General features: G+C 38.0%; 1 protein-coding gene across 3 annotated transcripts in view; it reads right to left on the minus strand.

The window, feature by feature from the left end:
- EXOC6B (exocyst complex component 6B) overlaps window positions 1-13,321 on the minus strand; it is a 664,516-nt gene that overhangs the window by 568,728 nt on the left and 82,467 nt on the right. For all 3 annotated transcript variants that reach the window (XM_043918361.1, XM_043918362.1, XM_043918363.1), the window contains exon 2: window positions 10,601-10,766. In XM_043918361.1, the coding sequence (XP_043774296.1) occupies window positions 10,601-10,766 (166 nt within the window). The remainder of the gene's footprint in view (window positions 1-10,600; window positions 10,767-13,321) is intronic.

Here is a 13,321-nt window from a genome sequence, read left to right on the forward strand (position 1 = left end):
GTTGGAGGTCTCCTATGGAGGTGTGGGTCAACAGTGGCTCGCCATAGGCACTGGCAACAGCAGTCCTGGGAGGCGCCCCTTGGTGAGCCTTCTTTGAGGTGATCATTAATCCTACCATAGATCCTGTAGACCCCAGGGCTGGGTTGCCTCAGGCCAAACAACTAACAAAGAAGGAGTGCAATACCCTACCCATAAGCAGACAACTGGATTACTTTTTTTTTTCTTAATTTAAGTCTTCATTGAATTTGTTACAACATTGCTTCTGCTTTTTATGATCTGTTTTCTTGGCCATAGGGCATATGGGATCTTAGCTCCCCAACCAGGGATCAAACCTGTACCCTCTGCATTGGAAGGCGAAGGGTTAACCACTGGACCAGCAGGGAAGTCCCTAGATTAGTTTTACTAAGCACAACCCTGCCCACCAGAGCAAGATCCAGTTTTTCCCACCACCAGTCCTTCCCATCAAGAAGCTTACACAAGTTTCTTAGCCTTATCCACCAGAGGGCAGATAGAAGATGCAAGAAAAACTGCAATCCTGCAGCCTCCAGAAGAAAAACCACATAACAGAAAGTTAATCGAAATGAAAATGCAGACAATTATGTCCCAGATGAAGGGACAAGATAAAATTGCAGAAAGACAACTAAAAAGGGGGGAAACAGGCACCTTCCAGGAAAAAGAAGTCAGAATAATGATAGTGAAAATGATCCAGGATCTTGGAAAAAGAATGGAGAAGATACAAGAAATGTTTACCAAAGACCAAGTATAACTAAAGAACAAACAGATGAACAATACAGTAGAAGGAATCAATAGTAGAATAACAGGCAGAAGAAGAGGTAATTGGTCTCGAAGACAGAATGGTGGCTCTCACTGCCACAAAACAGAATATGGAAAAAAGAACATGAAAAAAAAAAAATGAAGACAGCCAAAGAGACCTCTGGGACAACATTAAACACACCAACATTCTCATTATAAGGGTCCCAAAAGGAGAAGAGAGGAAGCATCCAAGAAAACCTCTAAAAATATAACAGCTGAAAATTTTCCTAAAGTGGAAAAGGAAATATTCAACCAAGTCCAGGAAGCACAGAGACTCCCAGGCAGGACAAACCCAAGGAGGAACACACTAAGACACACAGTAATCAAACTAACAAAAATTAAATACAAAGATAAAATATTAAAAACAAGGGTGGGATATTTCAAAAGAACAGCATGTATACTCTCTATGGTGAAACAGATCACCAGCCCAGGTGGGATGCATGAGACAAGTGCTCCGGCCTGGTGCACTGGGAAAACCCAGAGGAATCGGGTGGAGAGGGAGGTGGGAGGTGGGATCGGGATTGAGAATACATGTAAATCCATGGCTGATTCATATCAATGTATGACAAAACCCACTGGAAAAAAAAAATAATAATAAAAAAAAATAAAAAATAAAAAAAAATTAAAAAAAAACAAGGGGAAAATGACAAATGACATACAAGGGAATTCCCATAAGGTTATCAGCTGATTTCTCAACAGAAATCAGAAGGGAATACCATGATATAAAATGCAAAAGGAACAAGTCAGAAGGGAACACAGGATATAAAATGAAAAGAAACTTCTCCAAGGAGAAAAAAAAAAAAGGAAAAGACCTACAAAAAATAAACTCAAAACAATTAAGAAAAGAGCAATAGGATCATATATATCAACAGTTACCTTAAATGTAAATAGATTAAATGCATCAACCAAAAAACATAGACTGGCTGAGAGGATGAAAACACTTGGAATTATGCACATCCAATTGGAAGTATGCACTTCCAATTACCACATCACTCTACTTAACCCCTCAAATTGTATGTAAGTATTTTACATCATAAGGTTAATCATGTTTCCATTATAGCTTGCAATTGTAAATTATCTTTTATTTTTTATCTGGCTACTGATCATGAAAACTGATAAAATATTTTTTACTACTGTGATTATGTAGCTATTATTCATTTTAACACCATTGTATCATGACTGGTCAACAGAAAATAGTAAATTCTATATCACTGAAACTGCCATTTAATAGAAAAACCTGCACTTTTTAAAATCCAGATGCACATTAAAATTATCCTGAAATTTTTTGTAAAATACAAATGCCAAGGTATTGTTTTTTCCTCCAAAGCTTCAGATGTGATTCTAATAAACAGCCATATTTAAAAATAACTGGACTATAGTATGACTTTTTACTTTTATCTAGTTTGTTTCACATTTTCTATTTCATAGTCAGTGCTCCCATTTTATTTAAATGCACTCGATAAAGGCTTGAGAAAGAACAACAAAAAATAAGAGGGAGAAATTGGAAAGCATTTAAATAAAATGGAAGCACTAACTACGAAATAGAAAAAGTGAAACATGTATAATAAGTATATTTTAGAAACTTATGAATTTTCACTTAGCTAAAAAAATATATAACATTTTGGTTCCACTTGTTTGCTTAAGCATGAATGGAATCCTAGATTTCTAACTTATATTCACTCAAAACTTTGATATAGTTCCACTTACTCTGGCATCTAGTATTACTGCTAAAAGTCTAGAAAGTTTATTATCTTTGTGATATTTTTTTCAATTTGAATGAGGCTTGACATTTTCAATCCAATTCTGAGAATATAAAGAAATACAATGATGCAAAAAAAAAAAACCCAGAAAATTAATATGTGATACAGTATTATTAACTGAAGCACAGATTTTGTTCAAATTTCACAAAATTTTATGCTAGTGACCATTATCTTTTTTCATAACTTATTCAAGATTCCACATTGTATTCAGTTGCACAGAGCAGCTTCACCTGCAATTTTCCTTTCATTTTTATTCTATTATAAATATTTTCTAATTTTCCTTGTTATGGCTTCTTAGATGCATCTATCACTTAAACGTGCACATTTAATTTCCAAATACATGGTTTTTTTAATTGTTCATATTAATATTAATTTTAATAAATTAATTAAATTAATAAAATTCATATTAATTTCTCATTTTCATATTAATTTCTCACCTAAATGTTTCCTTCTCTACAGTCACCCTCTGTGTTTTTTCAGTCTTTTAACTTTATTGAAACTAACAGACGCTTGCTCCTTGGAAGAAAAGCTAGGATCAACCTAGACAGCATGTTCAAAAGTAGAGACATTACTTTGCCAACAAAGGTCCACCTAGTCAAACCTTTGGTTTTTCCAGCAGTCATGTATGGATTTGAGAGTTGGACCATAGAGAAAGCTGAGTGCCAAAGAATCGATGCTTTTGAACTGTGGTGTTGGAGAAGACTCTTGAAAGTCCCTTGGACTGCAAGGAGATCAAACCAGTCAATCCTAAAGGAAATCAGTCCTGAATATTCATTGGAACGACTGGTGCTTAAGCTGAAGCTCCAATACTTTGGCCACCTGATGCAAAGAACTGATTCATTGGAAAAGACCCTGATGCTGGAAAGACTGAAGGCAGGAGGAGAAGGAGACAACAGAGATTGAGATGGTTAGATGGCATCAACGATTCAATGAACATGAGTTTGAGTAAGCTCTGGGAGTTGTTGATGGACAGGGAAGCCTGGCATGCTGCAACCCATGGGGTCGCAAAGAGTCGGACACAACTGAGCAACTGAACTGAACTTTATTGAGGCTTTCAACGGCTAAGTCAAGATCTCTCTTAGTAAATGTCACACTGTACTTGAAAATATGTGGGATATTTTCAAGTATCTTTTGATATTGATTTCTAACATAATTCAACTGTGATAAGAGAACAGATTCTGTATGATTTCAACACCTACAGACCACGAAATTTTTGCACCTTCTTTTGCATTTGTGCATGTGTGTGCTCAGTCGTGTCCAACTTTTTGTGACCCTAGGGACTGTAGCCCATCAGGATCCTCTGTCCATGGGATTTCCCAGGCAAGAATACTGGAGTAGTTTGCCATTTCTTCCTCCAGGGGATTGATCCCAACACAGAGACTGAACCTGAGTCTCCTGTGTCTCTTGCATTGGCTGGCAGATTCTTTACCACTAAGCCACCTGGGAAGTCCTGTTTTATGTCCCTGGATATGTTTCAGTGTCTCCTACTTTATAGTCTATGGGAACTTGAATAGAATTTGTATCCTGCTACTGTGTGAAAACTGTATAAATCTTAATTATGTTGAATTGGTTCATACTGCTTTTCAGGTCTACTGTATCCTTCTACTTTTCTGCTTATTCATGTTATGAATTTCTGAAAGTTTGATATTAAAACTCCAATTAAAAATCTTAAACTATCTACTTAAAACATAATTGTAATATACAATAGAACTATATGTAACTTTGTTCTGTGTTTTCCAAGTCATCTGAAAATTATCATACTTTCATAATTTAAAAAAAATTTTTTAAAACCTCTTTGATGGATTTTAAATAATTAAGATCTAAATAAATGGAGAAACATACCATGTTTATTTAAATAAAGGCTACTATATACTGCTTGTCTAGAATGCTACTTCTTGATTCAGAGAATGTATGCATGGTATGTGTATATATTTATACACACCTACATACACACACACACACACACATATTGTGAATAAAAAAAAAAAACTGGCATCCTAGAGAACACAGGAATTTCATTGCTATGTTCAAATAATACTGATAGTAGGTAATATTTAACCTTTTCCATTTTCTAAACTTTTTTCTAAAGTTCAAGAATTTTTACAGGCTCTTCACACAAGTTGAGAGGATGCCTCCTAGGGCATGTGTTAACAGAGAACATTATGGATAATATTCAGGTATTCCACTACATGACTACTTCAGTAACCAGAGACAGAGCACCCTTTTGCCTATAATGGACAAAGGGCCTGAGGAAGAGAGAGAGGTTTTCAAACACAGGCATCAAGAACAGCACAAGGTGAGGGTGGATGGGAAGCTGGGATGAGCAAGCTGAGTGAGGACAAACAGCACATACAGCTCCTGGCAGAAGTTCTGTATCTTTGTTTTCACATATTTCAGATACTTTTGTCCACTTGAGGCTTTTCAGTCCCCTAAGATTCAGTATAATGTTTTAAATAGAACCAAATTGTTCATAATTTTTAATCTGTTTTTAAACATTAAGCAAACATTCTCATATCAGATATCCTTCTACAGTAATGTAGTTTATTACTCTTTTAAATGGATATGCCATGATTTATTTTACTAATCCTCTAGTACATGACTTTCAGGGACATTTTAAAGTTTTAGCCATCAAAAAAAAAAAATCACATGCACATCATTGTACATGCACCTGTAGCTTTAGAATAAATGAAAACTATGCTTTCATTTTGGAGCCCCAAAAAAATAAAGTCTGACACTGTTTCTACTGTTTCCCCATCTATTTCCCATGAAGTGATGGGACCAGATCATGTATGGATGTGAGAGCTGGACTGTGAAGAAGGCTGAGCATCGAAAAATTGATGCTTTTGAACTGTGGTGTTGGAGAAGACTCTTGAGAGTCCCTTGGACTGCAAGGAGATCCAACCAGTCCATCCTAGAGAAGATCAGTCTTGGGTGTTCATTGGAAGGACTGATGCTGAAGCTGAAACTCCAGTACTTTGGCCACCTCATGTGAAGAGTTGACTCATTGGAAAAGACCCTAATGCTGGGAGGGATTGGGGGCAGACGGAGAAGGAGACAATAGAGGATTAGATGGCTGGATGGCATCACCGACTCAATGGACATGAGTTTGGGTAAACTCCAGGAGTTGGTGATGGACAGGGAGGCCTGGCGTGCTGCGATTCATGGGGTCGCAAGGAGTCGGACATGACTGAGCGACTGAACTGACTGAACTGACTGATGTTTTCATTTGTTGCTGTTTGCAGTTTTCAGTTGTTGTTGTTCAGTTGGCAAGTCATGTCCAACTCTTTGCGACCCCATGGACTGCAGTACGCCAGGCCTTCCTGTCCCTCACCATCTCTCAGAGTGTACACAAGTTCATGTCCACTGAATCAGTGATGCCATTCAACCATCTCATCTTCTGTCGTCCTCTTCTCCTTCTGCCTTCAGTCTTTCCCAGCATCAGGGTCTTTTTTAATGAATCTGTTGTTCGCACCAGGTGGCCCAAGCATTAACATCAGTCCTTCAATGAGTATTCAGGGTTGATTTCCTTTAGGACTGACTAGTTCAATCTCCTTGTGGTCCAAGGGACTCTTAAGAGTCTTCTCCAGCACTACAGTTTGAAAGCATCAATTCTTTGGTGCTCTGCTTTCTTAATGGTCCATCTCTCACATCAGTATATGACTACTGGAAAGACCATAGCCTTGACTGTATGGACCTTTGTCAGCAAAGTGATGTCTTTGCTTTTCAATACACTGTCTAGGATTGTCATAGTTTCCTTCCAAGAAGCAAATGTCTTCCAATTTCATGACTGCAGTCACCATCCGCAGTGATTTTAAAGCCCAAGAAGGGAGGGAGGTGGTAGGGGGGTTCAGGATGGGGAACACATGTACACCCATGGCAGATTCAAGTCAATGTATGGCAAAACCAATACAATGTTGTAAAGTAAAATTAATTAATTAATTAATTAAAAAATAAATAAATAAACAAAGCCCAAGAAGAGGAAATCTGTCACTGCTTCCATGTTTTCCACTTCTATTTGCCATGAAGTGATGGGGTCAGATGCCATGATCCTAGTTTTTTTAATATTGAGTTTTAAGCCGGCTTTTTCACTCTCCTCTTTCACCCTCATCAAGGGGCTCTTCAGTTCCTCTTCACCTTCTGCCATTAGAGTGGTATCATCTGCGTATCTGAGATTGTTGATATTTCTCCTGGCAATCTTGATTCCAGCCCAGCATTTCTCATGATGTGTTCTAAATATAAGTTAAATAAACAGGGTGACAATATACAGACTTGTCGCACTTTCTCAATTCTGAACCAGTCAGTTGTTCCATATAAGGTCCTAACTGTTGCTTCTCGACCCACAAACATGTTTCTCAGGAGACAGGTAAGATGGTCTGGTATTCTCACATCTTTAGGAGTTTTCCAGTTTGCTATGACTCACATAGTCAAAGGCTTTAGCATAATCAATGAATCAGAAATAGATGTTTTTTTCTGGAATTTCCTTGCTTTCTCTATGATTTAGTGAACGTTGGCAATGTGATCCCTGTTTCTCTGCCTTTACTAAACTCAGCTTGGACATCTAGAAGTTCTTGATTCAAGTACTGCTGAAGCCTGGCTTTAAAGATTTTGAGCATAACCTTACTAGCATTGGAAGTGAATGCAACTGTCCAGTAATTTGAACATTCTTTAGTACTGCCCTTCTTGGGAACTGGGATGAATATTGGCCTTTTCCAGTCATGTGGCCACTGCTGGGATTTCCAAGTTTGCTGACATATTGAGTGCAGCACTTTAATAGCATCATCTTTTAGGATTTGAAATAGCTCAACTGAAATTCCATCACCTCCACTAGCTTTATTGGCAGCAGTGTTTCTTAAGGCCCACTTGACTTCACATTCCAGGATATCTGGCTCTAGGTGAGTGACCACACCATCATGGTTATCCGGGTCATTAAGACCTTTTCTGTATAGTTCTTCTGTGTACTCCTGCCATCTCTTCTTGATCTCTTCTGCTTCTACTAGGTCTTAACCATTTCTGTCCTTTATAATGCATATCTTTGCATTGAAATTTTCCTGTGATAACCCTAGTTTCTTCAAGAGACCTCTAGTCTTTCCCCTTCTGTTGTTTTCTTCTATTTCTCTTCACTGTTCATTGAATAAGGCCTTCCTGTCTCTCCCTGCTATTCTCTGGAACTCTGCATTCAGTTGGTTATACCTTTCCCTTTCTTCCTTGCCTTAAGCTTCTCTTCTTTCCTCAGCTATTTGCAAAACCTCCTCAAATGACCACTTTGCCTCCTTGCATTTCTTTTTCTTTGGCATAGTTTTGGTCAGGACCTCTTGTATAATATTAGGAAGCTCTGTCCATAGTTCTTCAGGAACTCTGTCTACCAGATCTACTTGTAACCTCTCTATAATCGTAGGGGACTTCATTTAGATCATACCTGACTGGCCTAGTGGGTTCTCCAGTTTCCTTAGTTTAAGCCTAAATTCTGCTATAGGGACCTGATGTTCTGTGCCACAGTCAGTTCCAGGTCTTATTTTTGCTGACTGTATAGAGCTGCTCCATTTTCGGCTGCAATGAATGCAATCAATCTGATTTTGGTATTGATCATGTGGTGATATCCATGTGTAAAGTCTTCTTTCGTGTTGTTGAAAAAGGGTGTTTGCTACGATCACTGTATTCTCTTGGCAAAATTCTGCTACCCTTTGTCCTGCTTCATTTTGTACTCCAAGGCCAAACTTGCCTGTTACTACACGTATCTCTTAACTTCCTACTTTTGCATTCCAATCCCCTATGATGAGTAGAACATTTTTTTGGTGTTTGTTTTAGGAGGTCTTCTAGGTCTTCCAGGTCTTCACAGAACTGATCAGCTTCAGCTTCTTCAGCATTGGTGGCTGGGCACAGAATTAAGATTACTGTGATGCTGAATGGTTTGCTTTAGAAATGAACCAAGATCATTCTGCTGTTTTTGATGTTGCAACCAAGTACTGCATTTCAGTCTCTTTTGTTGACTATGAGGGCTACTCCATATATTCTAAGGGATTCTTGCCCACAGTAGTAGATATAATAATGGTCATCTGAGTTAAATTTGCCCATTCTTGTCCATTTTAGTTCACTGATTCCTAGGATGTCGATGTTTACTCTTGCCATCTCCTGCTTGACCATGTTCAATTTACCTTGATTCATGGACCTAACACTTCAGTTTCCTCTGCAATACTGTTCTTTATAGCATCGGATTTTACTCTCATTACCAGACACATCCACAAGTGAACATCGTTTCCACTTTGGCCCAGCTGCTTCATTCTTTCTGGAGCTATGAGAAATTGCCCTCTGCTCTTTCCCAGTAGCATATTGGACACCTTCTGATCTGGGGGGCTCATCTTTTGGTGTCATATCTTTTTACCTTTTTATACAGTTCATGGGGTTCTCATAACAGGGATACTGGAGTGGTTTGCCATCCTCTCCTCCAGTGGACCACATTTGTTCAGAACTCTCCACTATGACCCGTCCATCTTGGGTGGTCCCGCACAGCATGGCTCACAGCTTCATTGAGTTATGCAAGCCCCTTCACCATGGTGATCCATGGTGATCACAAGGCAGTGATCCATGAGAAGTTTTCAGTATTGATATATAAAACTGCTCCCCTTAAAAGGTGTAACAGTCTCCACTCCAACCAGGCATTCCCCAGTTGATAGGTATCATCTCCAACTTTAATTAACATTTGTTTCATTTTTGTTATTTTATTAGGTGCACTTTATTATTTAAATTCATATTCATTTAATTATTTCTAAATAATTAAATTGTAAATAATAATTGTAGAGTTCCCTTCTATTTCTTTGTATGTAAGCTGTACATTAACGAGCATTCCTGCTTTCTATTAGTGTTCATATTTTTCCTATTAATTTATAAAGATCTTTTCTGTTAGGATATCAATCATTTGTCATATGTATTTGTAAATGTTTTATTATTTACCTTTACATTTTTAACCTGTATATAGAAAGTTCTTTCACTGTATTGTCGTCCTATCTATCAATATTTTCTTTCTAACTTAGGAATTGTGTTTAGAAATGCATTCCTCACTCCCCAAAATAACATAAATATTCATCTCTATTTTCTACTTGTTTCCTTACGGTTTTATTTTTTACATTTCACTTTTTAGTTCACCTGAAATTAAATTTGGTAAGCTAACTGGGAAAGGAATCTAACTTAATTTCAATTAAACTAGTTAAGCATTAAAGAACATTAACAACAAATAAGAAGATTTGCTATTTTTGAAGGGTAGAGTGAAGAAAGCCACTGAGAAGGCTAAAAAAGAGAGATTTGATTTTCCTTGTAACATTATATTTCTTATGATTACTGGATAGTTGCTATACACGTCCATAAATTCCTATTTGAAACCTTGCAGCCCACTGTGATTTAGACTTCAGAATTTGGGTGATTTTATTGAGCTAATAGGGTACATATTGTTTATTATATAACACCCCCCAAAAGGCACTAAGACAGCATCCCATAATCAAACACAGTAGTACTTCTGTAGCAAAATCAGTTACCCAAGATAAGGAAATTTGCTATGCCAGGGACAAAACCAATACAGCTACCCTCTCTCCTGAACTTGAATTAGTCCTATCAAGAAAGAACTTCCATACTTTGGTAGAAGACCCTCCATGACTATCACAATTTTCTTTTCCTCTGCCTCAGGTGGCCATGCCTCAAAGCCTTCTGCAGCCATGGCTTGCAATCCTGTCATTCAATGGTGATGGGTTTTATCTAGCAAGGAAGTAGACAGATGACTTGAAGGATCAATTAAGTTTCTGTCTGGAAGAAACTGATTCTTATTACTAGCTCTCATCCACATGTAGTTATCCCCAATAAATCTTAACTTAAAAGAGTATCCTTTTCAGCTAAAAGCTGTAATCCCAACTATCTATGTTTCAGTACAATTCCCTTTCTTACTATTCAAAAATCTTTACCACAAATATGTAACCTGTAATGCATTTCCTACTCTTTTAATGTTAACCAAAACCCCAAGACAGAGAAAAGAGTCTCCTTACTTTGAGTTTCTGGGCTTCTCCTCTCACTTTCAGCAGTTCTGTTATAGAGTCCACAAAGCCCTGATAATGAAAGTTGCACATTTTCTCAATTTCTCGGTCATGATTGCGAATGCGAGTTTCAAGCTTCTCCATGAATCGTCCATGTTCCTCACCATCATAGACAGACCTTTCACAAAAAAAAAAAAAAAAGCCATGAAGATTACACACAGATTTATACCTAAGAAAGAGAAACAAAATTACAAACCCAGAAGCAAATATATTTGGAAAACAGATGTTTAAGTTACATAAACCACAGAGTAATTCAATTGTATTAATGTTATCCCAATGCTTGATGAATTTTTTTAGGAAAATTTAAATTTTTACTTCCTTATTTATTGAAAAATATTTAAGTGTTTGACAGTAATCATCGTAGAATTCTCAGCATAAAAGCACTGAATTATAATTCCTCTGTACCTTTCTTTCTCAGTTAAACTTATCTAGAAAAACTTAATTTTGGAAAAACCGAACTATACATTTACTCCAAGATTATACTCAAGAAGCTGACATTGCTAGAGAGAAATCACATAGCTGTGCTGCTAAACTCAGTTCAGCTATATCTGATGACAAATTTAAATTGGGCAGCCAAACATCAGTAGATAATAATATTAAAATTATCCCACCCAATACCACCACCAAAAAAAATCACTTTGTAGTCTCTAAAATGTGTGAAAACCTTGCTTTCTCCACTCCTGAAATGTACACCTCTCTGTCACTTTCAGTTGTATTTCACAGAAATGTATATATATGTTATTTATATATAACATATATGTATTGTTTCATCACCTCTCAACCAACCTGCTTACATTTAAAACGCCTATTCTGTCCACCCTCTTGTAACAATAAAAATTCAAGTGTTTATCTAGTCATTCTTGTTGTCTCTAAGAACTTTACTCCTGCAATTATCCTCTTTTATTCCTACCCTGAATTATATATCTCTTCCACTCGATCTATAAATCATTCTCATGAATATATAAACATGACTTTACGAAATCCATCTTTACCTACTCATTTCCCTCCAGCCACCATCGTATGTCGCTGCTCCTCTTCCCAGTAAAATTTCTTTCTACCTCCGCACCTCCAAATAGTTAGCATTCATCTTACTGCACCTAATGGCAGCATTTTCTATGGTTTAATATGTCTTCCTTCTGGAAACACTCTTTTCTCTAGACCTCAGTGATGCCACACTAAGTGGCTTTCATCATTTTACTGACAAGCCTCTTAACCTCCTTCCTGGGCTCTTCCTCCTCTTTTTCTAAATATTCCAAAAAGCCCTTCTCTCACCTACCTGTGCTCTCTCACCAAGAAATGACAGCTAATCCCACGTCTTTATAACATATGCCCTCTACTACAGTGGTAGACTTCCTAATCTCTACCTTCAATTCTGAGCACTTCTCTGAGCACTAGGCTCAAATGCCTAGCTACTATTTAACAACTCAATCATCTTGAATTTTAACATAGAAAAAAATCATCTATCACCAAACTATCTCCACTCCCAGACCTGATCCTCTCAAAACCTCCCTACCACTCAGCTACCCGTCACAGCTAATGGCATATACAGCTACCCAAGGCAAATATCCAAATCCAGGAATCCCTCCCAATGCAGCTCTTTCCATCAAACATCTCATCCAATCCGCTAGTAAGTCCTGACAACTTAACCTCCAAAGCATATCTTAAAATTAACCACCATCCCACCATTTCCAATAAAAACCCTAGTCTAAACGTCTATCCCTGGCTCATTGGACCAAAGCAATAGCCTCCTAAAACTCTTCATTCGGCACCCCTCACTCCCACTACTTCTTGTTCCAAAGGAGATACTCCACACAGCAGTAAGAATGGCCATTATGAAGCAGTAGTTCAGATGTTACCCTACTGTTTGTGTTAGTCAAGGGGCTTCCCTCATAGCTCAGTGGGTAAAGAATCTGCCTGCAATGCAGGAGACCTGGATTTGATTCCTGGGTTGGGGATACCCTCTGGAGAAGGGAATGCCAACCCACTCCAGTATTCTAACATGGAGAATCCCATGGACAGAAGAGCCTGGCAGGCTACAGTCCATGGAGTCGCAAGAGTTGGACTCTCTGATTCCTTCTCTTTACAAAAGGAATAAAAGCCATAAATCCTTATCATGGCCTATAACATTCCAAATAATCTAGCCTCTGATTATTTCTCTAACATTATTTCTCCCTAAGTCACACCTCTAGCCTTGCCTTCCTCCATCCTCTATGCTCCCGCTACAGAGGACTTTTTTAGTCTCTTCCTGCCTCAAGAATTTTGTTTTTACTGTTAATATGCTAGTAACACTCATTCCCTGTATCTTCAAACAATTTTCTCCTTCTCATCATCCAGTTTGTTATCTTCCCCCCAACCCATCCCAATTAGATTGTAAGCGCCAGGGCAACAACTTTGTCTGCCATATTCACCTCTATCTCTAAAACAATGCCAGATAGGTAATAGGTAGTAAGTAAACATCCACTGACTAAATGAATGACTATTGTTGTCTCTGTTGTTGTTTAGTCGCTCAGTCGTGTCCAACTCTTTGCAACCCCATGGACTGTAGCCTACCAGGCTTCTCCATCCATGGGGTTTCCCAGGCAAGAACACTGAAGTGGATTGCCATTTCCTTCTTCAGGGGATCTCGCTGACCCAGGAACTAAACCTGTGTCTCCTGCATCTCCTGCACTGGCA

This window comes from Cervus elaphus, chromosome 11 (genome assembly GCF_910594005.1).
Source record: "Cervus elaphus chromosome 11, mCerEla1.1, whole genome shotgun sequence".
NCBI classification, from domain to species: domain Eukaryota; kingdom Metazoa; phylum Chordata; class Mammalia; order Artiodactyla; family Cervidae; genus Cervus; species Cervus elaphus.